The 17,282-nt window shown below is 42.8% G+C and overlaps 1 protein-coding gene across 1 annotated transcript; it reads left to right on the forward strand.

Moving 5' to 3' along the window:
• The first annotated feature begins 304 nt into the window (after window positions 1-304).
• cbln1 (cerebellin 1 precursor) lies at window positions 305-15,647 on the forward strand. Its single transcript, XM_061676242.1, has 3 exons — window positions 305-946; window positions 2,231-2,350; window positions 13,903-15,647. The coding sequence occupies exons 1-3, from the start codon at window positions 683-685 to the stop codon at window positions 14,098-14,100; spliced, it is 582 nt and encodes a 193-aa protein (XP_061532226.1). The 5' UTR covers window positions 305-682; the 3' UTR covers window positions 14,101-15,647.
• Window positions 15,648-17,282: the final 1,635 nt, after the last annotated feature.

Consider the following 17,282-nt stretch of genomic DNA (forward strand, 5'->3'; position numbering starts at 1 on the left):
GCGATGACGGTGCTGGGGGGGGGGGGGGGGGGGGGAGGGTCGGTCGGCTGGAGGCAATTGGAAAATAGGGAGGACGCGCACGCGCTAATCCTATGATGGCTGTGCGTGACCGGAGGGAGGGAGGGAGGGACGATCTGCGGTTAAGGGGGGGGGGGGGGGGGGGACCAAGTAAGAGCAAGGCGTAAGCATTTTGAGCTGCGTGCTCGCGTCTCTTCCTCCAGAGCCTTTTTTGTGTTTCAAACTCTCATATGTGACGCATCAATAATTGAGTGGAGCGCGAACCAGACGGAGCTCGCCCCCCCCCCCCCCCCCACCACCCCACCCCCTTCGTCCCACCCACTCGCCAACCTCCTGCCACCATCTCGCCCTCCGCGCTAGGACTGCTTCCTCTGCGGACACGCGCCTCTGTTGTCCTCCAAGTCAGTGAAAAGCTGCGAAGAAGTGAAAACGAGTGACAAAAAAAGAAAAAAAGGACGTCGAATTGACGAATTGGCAGCTGTCGCGTGGAGGCGGACATCCCGGGACGGTTGTTCGAAAGCACGCGTGGTGGCCAACTCCCAGCAGAGTTCGCTCGACTTTGCGGGAAAGCTGGGGAGCCGCGACCTTGCCCTCCTTTCCCTTCGAAAGCGGACGCGACCCACCGCTCCCAAGTCCAAGTCCTCGCTTGTGTCTCCGTCCGGGCATGTTGGCCTTTTGCCTGCTGGGCGCCGCGTGGCTCGCGGCGTGCCCGAGCCCGAGCCGCGCTCAGAACGAGACGGAACCGATCGTCCTGGAGGGGAAGTGCCTGGTGGTGTGCGACTCCAACCCGACGTCGGACCCCACGGGCACGGCGCTGGGCATCTCGGTGCGCTCGGGCAGTGCCAAAGTGGCATTCTCGGCCGTCCGGAACACCAACCACGAGCCGTCGGAAATGAGCAACCGGACCATGGTCATCTACTTTGATCGGGTAGGGACAAAAACGCATGTTTCTCTCGCCTTCAAGTCAACATGTATGCTGTTTTTCATCGTGGACATCAAGCTAAAGACAAAGATTTGATGTCTGGCAGACCAGAAGACAAAGAGTCTAAAGTTTGTGTGTGTGTGTGTGGGGGGGGGGGGGGGGTTGGGGAAGCTTATCAACTTGTAGTGAGTTGGCAATTCCATGTTCATTTGTGCATTCATCTCATTATTTGTGTCCACGAAAACAGAGTTTACACAGCGACTGTGTAGGTAAAACATTGGTATGAAATTAGAGACTACAATCATCACGGGGAAATATTGATTCCTATATTTTGAGCGTCGACGCTGTCTTGCTCAAGGGCACCCCGACACTACTCAGGAAACTGACTAATATCGCTCCAACAACTAGTTGCCACTTTTACGTTTGATCCGCAGCAGGACTCGAACCGTGACCCTCCGGTTCCAAAGCCAAAGTCCGTACAAATGACTTGGTGCCACCTGAACATCCAGGTCAGACCGACTAATAAGAGTCACTGGAAGTACCCGCAAGCAACATCCGGTTGTGCCAGTCTGGAAGCCGACTGGTCCACGTACCGGAAACTGAAGCACCCGTGTCGCAATTTCTTTTGGGGGGGGGGGGGTAATGCGAGTCTGGCGAAAAGCCTGCTTTAAAATAAATAAATAAATACATCCATAAAGAGCCCTGTTCATTTTCCGACTTTCCAAGTCGACGATATTAGCTATGCGAACTGACATGTCGTCAAATAATTGAGTAACTGCGGGTCACGGCGACGACGTCCTACAAGCTTGCCGGAAAAGGTTAATTTTCACTCAAACTGCCGCTCAATGACCTGCCACGGTCCGCTTCTATCCATTGAAGCAGACATTTGGCCGCAAAGATGCATCATTGAAATTTCATTTGAAAGATGGATTAGGTCTTTTCTCTTTCCCTATAAAGTTAAGGAGTTATGAGTGGGGAAAAGGAGCAGATAAAGGGATCCAGTTATTCGTTTTCAACGGGGAATGTGAATGCAGTGTGGCCGGATGCGCCCTTTTGTGTCCGCATGAAGCGCCCGTTTGAACCGTATTCTTTTTTTTTTTTTGGAAGCGTGGCCTTGATAGGATTCTATGTAAATTAACTGTAACACTTAATAAGAGCAGATATGTCCTTGGGAGTGTTTGTCACGGAAAACTTTAGATCTTGTCATCATTTGCCGCCCTATGAAATCCAATGCAGCAACTAATTGAATAGTGTGTTGACAACATAACTTTCTTCTGTTCTTCGTGTCAGGTTCTCGTAAACATCGGGAGGAATTTTGACGAGGAGAGAAGTAATTTCATCGCGCCGCGAAAAGGGATTTACAGTTTTAACTTCCACGTAGTGAAAGTCTACAACCGCCAAACAATACAGGTTAGTGTGTGTGTGTGTGTGTGTGCACCTTCTTTCCCCAGAGACAATGATGGGGGTGGGCATCAACAAATGAAGGTTAGATGCTGTCCACCCGCAGGCGCAATCCTAATGAATCCTTACATGCAGAGAGGACAGAACCAAAGCGGGCGCCTGTGGCACAATAGGAGGACGGAATACTGCGGTTGCTGCGGCTTCAGTACCACGGACAGCAGCGATTTCCGCCCCGTTTCTTTGGTGGCAAGAGCGCAGCGTTCAAATACTCTGGTTTCGTGGCACGCAGGTTTAAAACATATGTTGTATCGAAATAGCTTTCACTCCTTCTTTGTCCGTTGATGCGCAGTGATGCGAAGTGGCCTGCCCGTCGTCCTCCTAACAACTGACTTCCACCTTGCATTTCATACTGCCTCGCTCGGTCTTTAGATCTGTCAAGTCATAGGAAATCTTTGAGCTGTTGTAAGCCCATTTCCCGTGTTAAACGTGGATAATGAGGCTTCTCCCAGTTTTAATTACAACGTGTGTGTGTGTGTGTGTGTGTTTTTTTAATGCAAATTAAACTGTTGTGTAATTATCCTGTTGGCTCCCTGGAGTTTTGGCGTTACATGTTGCTACTTAGACGTTATTATTGGAGTCCCAAATTAATTACCACGCCATATCTGCGGCAACAACAAGGAAGGCGGGAAACATTTGTAGCAGGTCATTGTTGTCTGGCTGCTCGCAAATAGAATCGCAGATGACAAATGCGAGACACGTTGCTCAGACGTAATTAAATCAGTCAAACCAGGCGGAAGATAGTGCTATTGAGATTAAGGAAATATAACACTTTAAACTTTCGTTTCAATTATAGAACGGGTGTTGATTGTTCTTCCATGATGGCCCACTCCAACCCATGCATGCTCCCATCCATCCAGAGCACCTGGTGTGTTGAAAACCCCCACCGTTTAATTGCCTGAGAGGCTGTTAGTGTGGTGCATGCGAGAGATGCGAGGCAGCGGATGAAAAAACACGTCACAAGGCACGAAGGGATGAGAGCACGTGAAAAAGAAGGTGAGACAAAGAAAAGGCGAAAAATACGCTCGCCTAGAAGTGTCGAGGCGGGATGGAGGGGGGAAGTAATGAAGGGGAAAGAAGAGAAAACAAGCTAATGATGGACATTAAGGAGGGAAAAGTGGGAGAATGAGGGCAGAAGGAAGAAAGTCTGACGGAGCATTGATCAGGAGACAAAGTCCTTCTCTGGTGCAAGAGAGTGCTTATGTCTATTAATCGTGAGAGGCTAGATTTTGTTGCACGCTCATTTGAAAAAATGAAAAAAGTCATCAGATGCGATACTTCTTTCACAAATAGATTTACTACTTTCTTCTAAATTTAGTTGTCCCCTAGAACGTAATATGTGCAACATTCTTTTTTTTCCAGATTATTTCAGACAATTATTTTCAGTACTTCACACCGTTGTTTATCCGAAAGGAAATGGAGTACAATCAGACTTTCATTTTCCTCGACTAAATGCGCAGAGGGCCAGCTTCTGTCGGCCAGGTCGTAAATTAACAATATGGTGGTCACAGTGCAATTCGAATCTTTTTGATTGATTGATTGCTTTTCGTTGAACATGTAAACACAAAGCAAAGATATTTATAATCATAAAAAAAAAAACAAAATGGAAGAAAAGAAAAGAACAGAAAAAGTTTGACTTAAAGTTATTAATAGTACGTCATTCATATGGTATACAGCATTGCATCCCAAAACAAAGGAAAACCTACGAGCTCAACATACAGTATAAACCATATATACAGTATACATACACATACACTTTCACATGCTTATTTATGTATACGTATAAACATAGTGTACGTATGCATTTATTGTGCTTGTGCAGGGGATGGTAACAATGTAAGTGGTACTTTACTGCATCTTTGCTTCAGTACTTGGAGTTGGGCACCCAGAAATATATATATGTAGCTGCATTCACCTTGGGAATCTTGTGGTTGTGTGTGCAGTTTGCCAAAGAGCAAGGTAACGACGGCCTTTTCGACTTTCAATTAAAACAAATAGAGTGCGTTCAACCGAGGAAGTCCCGAAACCAAACGTGGCGCTCTTGAATGAAAATGAACTTTTGTTCGAAAACCCTTCACAGACGCCAGCAGGAGCGCATTCTCGTTAACGTTCATCAGGCAGGAATGAACTCGGTGTAGTTCACGTTCCCCCAAAATATGAACTCGTTCGTGAACCTTTGTTCACGGAACTCGCTCAGGTTCAACACCGGTGAGCTTACCTTCTGTAGAACGTGACCTTTTTGTCCGGTTTGCTCCCTCACTCGTATCCACTGATGTTTGATGTCCGGTCTGGTCTATCATTTGCTTGTGGCCTGCTCAACAGAGCAGACTTTTAGGATGTGTCTCTTTTAAAACAGTAGTGTTTAAATACGTGAAATTGTTCCACTGTAAGCCAAGTGAGCAGAGTGCGCGACACAAAATTCACTAGTGACGCACCAACATTTCAGCCGCTGAAATGTTGCAGCTGAAAATAGCCCGAAAGTGCATTTTTGTTTTCGGACAGAAATACTTTTTTCACCAAAATAAAACATTGCTGAACACCCAGTTGAATTGACCGGGAGATTACTTTATTACACAGACTCTACACTCGCGTATAATTGAATAATGACATGAAAAAAAATCAACCGTAAATGTGAAATAAGCATCGATGTAAATAACACATGCATTCTGCAAACTACTAGTAAAATAAACACACATTAATAAAAAAGATCTTTTTTACTGTAATAATAGAAATTTGCATTTTGCGAGCTACAGCTAATGCAGCCAAATGCGATGCCGAATAGAAGAGAGGAATGTGAGACTTGTGTCCATTGTCAGCACAGCGTAGGTCACTAATCATCATCTCCACGACAGCAAATAAACTACATTTCTCGACAAGTATCGTAATAACGAAGAACGGGGTGACGTTAAGACAAGAGGCCGACTGCAACAGCTTGGTAATCGCTGGACTGTCACGTGACAAAACCCCAAATTTAGTGATTGGCTGGTGCAGTCACATTCGTCTGGCTGGAACCGCGTCATAGCGGAGATTCGCCAAATTTGAAGAGCAAAATAGAAGGCAAACTAGTGCGTGTTGATGGTGGAAAACTAGACAGTCCATAACGGGGGCCGGAAACCGGAAATGAATTTGTATGTCACCATATATATATATATATATATATATGTGGTGTTTAAAATTACATTAATATAATAAGATAACTAGGCTATACACGATGAGGATTTTTGGGGCTGATCACCGATCGGCAAGTTTAAAAAAAGAAACCATCACCGATCCGATCACAAGATGGAGCAATGTGTCTATTGATAGTACATGACTTGTTCATTTATTGGATAATCTTGTGTACTGTGCGCTGAGGCCCTTCAAAATTATTCTCTCGGATTTTAGACAAAAGTTAAAAGATCAAGGATGGGCCACTGACAAATCAAATCAACATGACAGAAATAATGGGTGCTAACTGACTGTCATTAAATGACTTTATTGCAATTAAATTACTTGAACAAATACTGCTAATGACATGCTTACTCTTACGTTTCTCACTGTCCCGGCTATATGGACGGGCGTTGTCCAGAGTTTGCGCCCGTTTGGCTTTTCCTTCCCCCCCCCCCCCCCACGGTGCATTGCTTGAATGCGGCATGCTCCTCCTTGTGTGCATTCTTCAGGTGTCCCATCCAATTTGTTGTGTTGAAGCATTTCGATGACGTTCCTCACGACGTACTTCAGTTGTGCCCAGACTGCAAATAACTCACGTGTTTTTTGTCTGAGACGCCGCAAAATAGACCCACACCGACGACGTGTTTTTTTCACCGACAAGATTGAAAAGAACTTTATTGGCCGTCAGATAGTTACAGGACTGCGCCACAAGACGCGTGACGAGGCTAAGAAAAAAAAACAAGCTTTTGGATTCATACGCGGCGGCGACGCGAAGAATATGTCTTTTGCGGAGCCGATCGATGACGTCATTGATCGGATTGGCGAATTATGACACGAAATGACATGAAAAAATAAAATTCAAATTATCGGGCGATACCGATCAAACCGATCAGATCGGTGTACAGTCTAAAGATAACCTTTATTAGTCCCACAATGGCCAAATGTAGATCATATCAGCAGCAATAGTAGATACAGGAAATGCAAGAGAGGACATTTGGCTTTAAATGCGTCCTCCATTTTGATGCAGTAAACACTTTAAAACAACAAATATCGAAGCCATAATTTATGAACGGTTCCGATTATATAGTAAAGATGTGATGTCAAACTGAACAGTATGCAGACTTTTTTTTAAATCCTATTACATCACGGTAATGTTCTTGACATCATTTTAAAAGTATGGAAATTCAAATTGTTCTGGAAGTGAATTTCTACAGGTTGGCAGCGCTGCGGTCCATCCAACCATCCATCCATCCATTTTCTGAGCCGCCTTTCCTCAGTAGGGTCGCGGGCGTGCCGGAGCCTATCCCAGCTGTCATCGGGCAGGAGGCGGGGTACGCCCTCAACTGGTCGCCAGCCAATCGCAGGGCACATACAAACAAACAACCATTCGCACTCACAGTCACACCTACGGGCAATTCAGAGTCTTCAATTAACCTAGCATGCATGTTGTGGGGATGTGGGAGGAAACCGGAGTGCCCGGAGAAAAGCGCTGCAGTCATAGCCATAAATGCAATTTCACTAATAATTAGCATTGTTTTATAATTAATAATGGTTTATTTTTATATTTTAATCAACGTAAAGCTCTTTGCGTTGCATTTTGTTTGGTATGAAAAGCGCTTACAAATAAAGTTTGATTGATTGATTGGTCTTTTCTTTTGGTGTTTCGGCTTTCGGTTTTCAGTTTCGGTCAAGACGTTTTTAAATTCACTAAAGTTAACTGTGACAAAAAAAAGTTGGAAATGTACAAATTCACTGCTACTGTATTAGGGAGCGTTGATCCCCCACCTCGGAAGGAGACAAAATCAGTCAAGGACACATTGAAAAAGTTTGTCTGGTGCATTGTTTGAAAGGATATGGTGATGGGCGATGGATGCGTCACTCCATTCAGGCAATGGCGCACAACGGTGTTCCTTTCAGACAGAACTCAGTGAAGTGAGACACTGCTGCGTCCAAAGTGTGCACTCCCACAGTTGTTGCGGCTTCCCACATTAGGATCATTAGATGCGTGGCGACGGCAGTGTGTAAATTGCTTTCAACACGAACAGGTGTGAGTCTCTGGTGATAAACGTTACACTTTGGCCACATTCCGGCAGAAGCCGACCAATCCCCTGGTTGGCTTCAATTATCCATCCTCCATCCTGCACCTGACACACAGGACAGCGAGCCAGTAAAAAGAAAGTTAAAAAAGGACTTCTTAAATGGGCGAATGATTTTTTGGTGGTTGAAAAAACACAATGTAATGTAATAATAATGCATTGAGTGTCACTTCTCTAAATCTACATCCATTATTTTACCGTGATCTGGTGTTATTGCCAGATGCTTGGCTTAATTTCACCAACATAATCTGTTCATGGACTCATCTGGCAGAAGTCTGGAGAATGTACAAACTACCGTTCATATAACAAAGCATTTTATGGCGTGAAAACGATTTATCATACTCATCGGCTATGCCACGAGCAACCACTTAGTAGTCTCAATAATGAACTCCACGCAAAGCTGACATACAGAAACCATCCGAATTAGAAGTCTTCTAATTACATGTGAGTCACGTGTACAGATTGAGCAAAGACACGAACTAATGAGGCCAAATGATACAGTGGGGACAACACATGAGAGGGCAACTCGTCGACTGGCTAGAACCGAAATAAGAGGAAGGAGGAGGAGGCGGGGCTGACTCTTTAATTCAAGATAATCTTTTGACATCAGTAAAAAAAAAATGTGTTTATAAAAACAATTGTGGAGCAAAATTTGGGGGGATATGGGGTTTGGAAATGTAAAATGCAGAGTCAATTAAATTGCCTGAAATACGGTCGAACATTTCAATTCGTTCTCTTGATTGATTTTGAGTAAAATTAACCATCATGTCCGCAGAACCAAATATCTAAAAACCCAAACTGGAGAGCACAAGATAAGAGCAAATCTCTATTCGAAGCATAATGTATGACAAGATCGTAGACTACATTTAGCGACAAACACTGACAAGGATCCATTTTTCGTACTAAGTCGAGGAGTGATTGAAACCGTCGCATAATTGTCATATCAAAATATAAACGTTTATCTCGGTATACCTTGCAGACGACATTTATTTCATAATATTGGACCCGGACATGCATACATTGTTCCCTGCTAGCAAAGAAATCCATGCGATTGGCTGGCGTCCGGTCCAGGTTGTACCCAGCCTCTCGCCCGAAGTCAGCTAGGATAGGCTCGAGCCTGATGACCTTTGAACCTGATGCGGATAAGCCGTATGGAAAAAAGATGGATGGATGTAGTGAAATAAGGGTGACTGTTAAGCTCCATACATGGGCCAGATGCTTATTGCAAACCACTTTGTTAGTTAAGAGCGATATTAAGTACGGTGAACGAGCATGACACGAGAGGAATCCTGGGTGAGAGGGATGAAAATGGGTTAAAAACACCAATCGCTGCTGAATATCATTTTTTTCCCCCACCTATTTTGTATTTTAAAATGCACACTTTCGAGCTAGTGTGACATGAAGTACTGTCGTGTCTTTCCTATACGTTTATCCCGTCTAAAGAGTTTAGTCTCCTAGGCTACTGCATCAGCCAGTTGCAAATATATTCTTCTTATTCTTATTCAACTAATAAGAGCAGCCATTTTAATTTTGCATGTGTTTTTTTGTTTTAACACGCATATTTTAGAGACTGAAAATATTACCGGAATTGTGGTGAGCTTCGAAGCTGTCCCTTTATATAATAACTTGAGTACCTGCTGTGAATGCAATTAGACGATTCGACAACTCTGAGAAATGCCATTGTAATTCTTTGTGCCACCCGTGGGCCGGAAAGGCAATCTTATTATTACTGGTAATAGAGCCAGATTCCAAATCTCTAGCAATTGAAACTAAAGAAGCCAGGCGTTGGAAAAATAATGACGCTTAATGTCGCATCTGTGTCAAAGATCTGAGTTCATATCGGGCTGAAGAAAAATTGCATTGGGCTAAACATCTATGCCACTCTGTATCAAGGATCTTTGTGAACATGAAGAACTCTTAATACGAGAAGTTCCCCCGTGAAAACCACATTGCGTTGCATTGCAAGTTACACTTGGGCAGCATTTGCGACACATTGTGTGACCAAACTCAAACTTTGGACACAATAACGTTGTTTGCTGGGTTACACACTATAGGTTCCTTATTGTTGCATTTTCTTTGGGGGGGAGGGCTAATTGATGGTTGATTCTTCGCCTCTTGAAGAAAGTGAAGCAAAATGGTGTACAACTAGAGCTGGGCAATATGATGTAAAATTCATATTGCGGTACAAATTGAATCCCTCCCTGGTAACGGTATTCATGGCGATATAAGCTTCCGTGTGAAAAGCATTTAGGAATGGGTTATTGTTTTCACGAATATAATCATTCTTTTGTCGTGTTGCATTCGCAGCTGTTCAAACAGACTTGATAAGCTTGATCCAGAGCTTTTAGCGCATACCAAAGAAACCCGAAGCTCATTGAAAACTTTGAATGGCAGCAATTTAGCTTAAAAAGTGGACCCTACTGACAACGACCGCGTTTACTTTCGACACTTTATATATGGTAAGACAAATAACTTCATGATTTTGTTTTGTTTTGCAATTTATTATGCTATTACATGTTATTCTTATTTAATTCTGTATTGTGGAGGGAGAGTAGCAAAGTCAGAATTTCATTGATGTGTTTTTCTTGTGCATGACCAACATCTTGACTCTTTAATATTGTTTACATTAGGCGCAGATAGCAATGACAAAAGAAGTATGTATATAGTAGTACGTAGTAGTATGCTTCCCGCATTCCCTTTGTTGCACTTGGTCGGTTATTGTCTCTTGCTCTATAAAAAGGCGCTTAATTGATGCTTATGTATAATGAATGCAGATCAATTGAGGCCTGACCAACGTGCAGCCCGATTATCATGCTTTTATTTTTATGCCTAGTAATTGTAAGCGTGCAGTAGACTGTGTGTGTGTGTGTGTGTGTGCGTGTGTACGTGTGTTCACAACATGGCAACATGTCACCTCTTTATGGGTCAAGAGTTTAATAAGACTGATTTAACACTTTTGGTCATCTATTTAATTTCCCGATTTTGTTTATTTATAATCAAAATTCCAGATGGAGGAACTTGAAGATTGGATGATTGACTCCTTAGGCTTTTTCATCAGTGAAGTAAAGACTGAAGTAAATATTATTATGCCACAAAGAACCGGATTGCTCTGCTGCTGTAATACAGAGCGCTTTTAAACCAGACTCTCGGCCAGTATGGTAATAGAGCTACAGAGATACAATCATCATAAACAAATGGAGGATGCCAGTTGGGATACAATGCGGTCATCTAGAACCATGCATTTGTCGTTATTACAGTCACATGGCACTGGTAACGTGACACAGGATACCATTGCTCCAGTTAGTTGCAGTATATACAGCATATACCAATTTGAATGAAGAGAAAAACTGACTATGAGCGAAACGGACTAAACCAAAATGAATCGTTTTCAGTCCCGTAACAGTACAGACTGGTCAGGCAAAAAAAAAAAAAAAAAAAAAACGTGTCAGTCAAAGCAGGTGATCCTGCTAAGCCGGTGTCGTGTTCCTCCTATGGCTGATAAGCATGTGCTGTGCATAAAGTGGAGGAGTTGTGGAAGGACACAAGAGAGGGCAGTGTGCTGACTGCCTCGAAACAAGAACTTCAAACGGGTAGACAACACAGGTGAAAAATTAACAAGTCAACAACAGTTCGATATAGATCGGAGCTAAAGTACAAGTGATATGTAATGAGGATATTATAAACATTGTTGGCACCCAACTTGAGTTTCAGCACTAGGAACGGCACGTTTTTTTCCCCTCCCCCTATGTCGACCTGTGGCACATCTCCCTCCTGCTATAATTTCAAAAAAGGGGTTCAAGTAGCGTCTGAGTGTTTTCTTGTAATTATTCAAGGCAACATACTAACACTCATTCTCACACGTGTGCTTTGACTCTGAGTCACCATTAGCAGGTTGGCCATTAAAGAGGAGTGGCGGGCCAAAAGAGCTCTCCACTCTCTTCATCCTGCCCACACACACACACACACACACACACGCGCGCATCAGGAGGTGGAGAGATGTTTAAGTGTATAATTATGTGATGTTTATGGTTATGCTGCATCAGTTGCTTTAGTGATAAATTTGGAATCCCTTAAGTCCGCCAAGCATTTTATTTCTTTTCATGGTACTTTTGTAGTTTCAACAATATATAGGGTACTCCTAAGTAAACAAGATCAGTATCAGCATCATCTTGATTTGCCAAGTATTTCAAAAACACGGAATTTGTCTCCGGTAGTTGGAAAAAGTTGTGGATGATAAACACCCCATTCCCAACCTAATACAGCACCATCAATTCAGCAGTGTGCGATGTGTGTCAGGAAAGTTCAAGGACTGGTGTCACAAAACATATTTCAAATCAAAACATACTACAAGTTTGCACTGCGGGCCAGACATTCAACCCGCGGCGTTAGGAAAATTCCTTTTCTATGTGAAATAGTTCCGTTCACAAATTTTAAAATGAACTAGTTCAGTTCATAGTTCATGATTCACCATTCAAAAAATGAATATATTTTTTGAATATGCTGCTGTGTTATTACCCTCAAAATATGGGCATTTCCCCATTGTTGCCACCCATCCAGGCCACACTAGTAGCCAGCCAATACAGATTTCACCACAGAAGTCCCTCCCTCTCCAGGCATGCGTCACATTTTGATGACGCGTGTGGCCGTGCGAATGTTGATGAAGACGTGTAAGAGAAGACCGGGTAAGTGCGTTACACTCCAGGGAATTATTTCACGTCGTGGTCCTGGCTCGCCATGCTTGTAATATTGTTTGATATATTTTGCTAAACATGACTACAACATCAGCATTGGCCTTTCATTGCCATGTGGGAGGCTCGGGGGTTCGACTCCTGGCCAATGCAAATGATTCTAAATGTTTTCCATCTTGGACAACTCATTTCACCCTCCCCACTATGGCCGGCCGGTTCCTTTAGCCCACCATCAGTCCACCGAGGAGCAGCACTGCCAGAAGGTTTGTGGCCCCTCAGCATCTGACTGGACAATACCAGCGCAGGCCACAACTTGTCGCTATTGACCCTCACCACCAATAATCAATCAAGCCACTCCTGTCACCCATAGACTTGCTTGCTTTTAACGTTTTACAACCTACCACACTGTCACTTTTTGTCATTATTAACAAAGGATAATGGCTAACTAAAGGATTAGCTTATCTAGTTTTGTTTGCAACTTTATTTTAAAAAGTATTATTTGTCCAAATCATTGTCATTACCTGTTATTATGCTAACCCTCTTATGGAAGAGTCAATTCAATTCCATTCAACTTTATTGTCCCTTAGGGAAATTAGTTTTGCAGGCAGGTAAAAAACAAAGACATCGGAAATGCGATCACATACAGTCAACAACAACACTGGAGAGGGATGAATGCATGACAAAACCCCCAAACCGTAAGGGACAACTGGAGGCAGGAACGTCATTATATTCATTATTATATGCATGCATTTTAAACGCAGCCAAGAGAAACTGTGGTGACGACACAGACAAGAAAAAGAAAATATAGGCCGATCGGATCAGTAGGGATTGGATGAACCTTTGTGAGAATTTTCTTACCAAATTCCAACAGACATAAAGTGTGGTAATTAGGACTGGTTTTGCCAAGACCACATCTGTCTCCAGTATCGAATGAATCGACAGTTAAATATAAAACTGTTCTCGCAAAGCTACCTAACTCTCTAATTGAGGTCAGCACAATTCAACTCCCGGTATATAGAGGTAGTTTGTTCACAACAGGGTCTCCACTGCCTATTTCTCTACGATGGGAAAGCGCACATCTGCCTCATAGCCAAAGGATCTGGGTTCGAATCTCGGCTTTGACCTTTCTGTGTGGAGTTTGCATGTTCTCCCCATTATTGCATGGCTTTCTCCAGGTTTCTAAAAACCTAGCAGTCTAATTGAAGACTATAGTTGTGATTGTGAGGGTTGAATAGTTGTTGGCCATATGTTGGTGTACACATAGTGTACCCTGGACTCCAGTTTCTCTGTGACCCTGAACAGGATAAGTGGTACAAAATCGATGGGTGGGATGTAATCTGAGAGAGAATTTGATTGTTTTCGTAATAAGCGAACGTGGACGGACATGTTTTCGTTGGTCATCATTATCTTTGGCTAACGAATGGGTGGGCATGTAAAAAGCAAAGGAAGACCAAAAAAAAATTGAAATACATGCAAAATAGTTTGGTGTCAGGTGTCCATTGTATCCACATACACCGTTCATTTCCTTCCTTCATTCATGATTCTGTCTTTATCCTTCTCTCGTGTCTAGGTTAGCCTCATGCACAACGGCTGGCCTGTCATCTCGGCCTTTGCTGGTGACCAGGATGTGACCCGCGAGGCAGCCAGCAATGGCGTTCTGATCCAGATGGAGAAGGGGGACCGGGCCTACCTCAAACTGGAGAGAGGAAATTTGATGGGAGGCTGGAAATACTCCACCTTCTCTGGTTTTCTGGTGTTCCCCATGTAGAGGAGAACAGGGGAAGAGGAGCAGGGGATGGAAAAGGAGGAGGGGCCGGTTGTTGATGGAAAGTACACTGAAGAGGTGCCAAGATGGAGGGACAACGGGTAAGAGAAAATGGCTTGAAGGAGGTGACGACGGACTTCTGTTCGGGATGCGGCTGAGGAGTTTAAAAGTGTGGCCATCGACTTCACGTCCCTTCATTCTGCAATCCATTTATTCCTCCTAGTGTTGTTCTGTGGATGGCCAAAACATTTTTTTGTAACTCTCTGCGCCATCTTATACATATAATGTGAGTGTTTTAAAGCCAGTATACCCCCCTTCTTCCCTTCATTCCAGCCACAACTTTGAGGAATGTTTCTTAAACGGCTCAGCCCATCAACTTTGTTTGGTTTGTTTTGAACTCACGCTTGGTGGTGAAGTTGCTCTTATTTCTAAGCAAGCGAGGTCACGCCACACCAAATCTACATATATCGCACCCCTTATGTTTTGCATATACAACGGCGACGATTGGCTTTGCCTTTTCCACTTCAAGCGCAGATTTTGTCGGCTGCATTAAGTCTGAAGTTGTTTTACTGTAACTGTGTTCCCCAGAAGGCTCCGAATCCACCAACCTGCCGTCAAGCTGCAACTGACAGCAAAACACGTACAAAATGCCAAGTGAATATGGGAGATGTTAATCAACCGAAATGTTTAGTGTAAATAACGATAATAACCACGATACTGCAACAAGTTTCAAAACTGCTGCAAATCACGAGGCAGAAGACATTTTGAAAAGTGCTGTTATTTTTATTTTTTTTAATTTTTATTTTATTTACACTACCTCTTTCTTCTAAGGCTGCTCTTTACCCACAGTTTAGCTTTACCTTTATCCGACCCCCCCCCGGGATCCCCCCTGTTCCTCCCCCATGAGCGTCTCCATCTCATCCCCCTCCCAACCTCCCCACGTGTACGTTTATCTGCTGCTGTAATCGTTTGCCTCCGAGCACGGACTAATCCTTGCTTTACTTCAACGTCAGACGTGGGAATTTCGGACTCTCGAAAGCAACAATATACATATGTGATATTATCTAGAAGATCCAAGCCACTGTTTCTACTGCTCCTATGGTGATGATGATGATGATGATAACAATAATACTCATACCTTAAAGCGAATCTGGCTGATGACTATGTCTGTATATTCTATATTTCAGTGTCATATGAAAGAAAAATATTATAAGGGAATCTTCTAGTGACTTTGTGTGGAAAACTGGGCTGCTGTTCTGCTCTTCTGGTTCAAAGAAAAATTGCTTCTTTTTTTTTTTTTTTTTTTTAATTTCAAACAGGTTTTGACTATAAATCTCAGATAGTACATACAAGATACATGCTATTACCAGAAGCTAAAACATTATTCTTATTATTATCTTGGCTGTAAATTACATGTGAATATTTAGACCTTAAAAATGATTTCTTTGATTTGATCACTCAACCAAATGGATTTATTATCAACTGTTTTGTTATTTTCTTTGCTCTGAAATCAATAAAATTTAGATGTAATTTTATTTTTCTTTAACCTATTCCACGTCTGGTCTGGTAGTTTATTCAGTAAACATTTTTAGCAGCATGTTCTTGTCCACTTGTAGCTATTGTCTCCCTTCTCGACTTCATCCGCTACTGTTTTCTCTTTTTTTACCATTTTTGTTTCCCTCAGGCTGAACCCCCCCACCCCCCACCCCTTTTCCCCTTTCCGCTGTCTTTCTCCACTCGGTTGGTTTTTAAGGTTTTGTGGTTTGTTTCTCTCCAGACTAATGAGCTCCGGGGGGAAAATTTGTGCTGGAATAAAAAAAATATTCATAATAAGAAAACACAAACATAATTTCCGTCCTCCCTTCTCCTTCCTGTCTTCTCCTTCTTTTCATTTCATCTCATCTCTCCCTCTTCACGTCTTATGTTCCCGCCACCTGTCCCTCTCGAAGACTCTTTTAAACTTCTTGTCCTCCATTTCTGTCTGTCTGTGTTCCAAGCTTTGGCTTCTCTGTAAACACAACTTCATCTCCTTATTATCCTTAAATTGCTTGTCATCAACAGATAATCTTTATTTCTCATGTAATGTTTGGAATACTCGAATTCAGCTCATTTGTGGGTATTTGTTGTGCAGGTATAACAGCCAATTCTTAAAGCATAACAACTCCAAATAGCAAAACAGTTAGCCTGGCTCTATCCATATTTTGGGATCAGGGCCTGCCGCAAACCTACTAAAACAGACTGAAATGTCGCGCAGTGTACTGGGTTCTGCCACTAGTTTTCATGAGTGGCAGACAATGGTGTCGGACAATGGCGTTGCTACAATTCTAAACTTGAGTCTCTGGAGAATGGCGTCGCAACATAGCGCCAATCAAAATGCACAGGTGCTTTCACTGAATAAATAAATAAAAGGGAACCATCAACACCCACAAATGTATTATTTGGCTGCAGCGCTGCCAAGCCGTAGCAATACAGAATATATATATAAAGGTATATATGAACACTCGGGAATTTCTTACATTTCTGCATAAATTGGTCATAAAATGTAGTCTGAGCTTCATCTAAATCACAAAAATAGACTTTCCTTACACTAATAACACTAATAACGATCGAGTACACAGAACTCCCCAAAGTAGAGTCAAAAAAACGTTTGAGCAGATAAACAATAATATTATTTAACCAAGGGTGCAAGATAATTGTTGGATTTATCTTGCCCAACATTATAAAAAATAGACACAAAAGGAATGAAGACGCTGGTTTCTTTTTCTCATGAGGAGGGCGCATGGGAGATTGTTCAGGTTACAGCCTCTCAACACGCTCGAAACAATCTCTCCCGTCGCTCCTGCATTTATTTGAAAATAGGGAGGTTTCTAAGTTTCCAAGACATAACGTACTAAGCTACAAGACACAACACACTAAGGGTAGGGTTTCAAGGTGAAAACATGGCACCTGCCACGTCCCGGCCACGTCCTTCTCTCAGATGATTCCTGCTGAGTCATCTTCTTGAAGGCGAGACATCTTTCTTTCTAAACATTGTCCATAATACTCATGCAAGCTAAGCAAATAAATGATAACTTCGACAATATATCTAACAATAATGTGTGCAAAGACAACGCAAATGAAAAACTACGTCAGCAAAAGGCTGACGTGAATATACAAAATTATAGGAGATGAATACACTGTAACCT

This window comes from Phycodurus eques, chromosome 5 (assembly GCF_024500275.1).
Source record: "Phycodurus eques isolate BA_2022a chromosome 5, UOR_Pequ_1.1, whole genome shotgun sequence".
NCBI classification, from domain to species: Eukaryota; Metazoa; Chordata; class Actinopteri; order Syngnathiformes; family Syngnathidae; genus Phycodurus; species Phycodurus eques.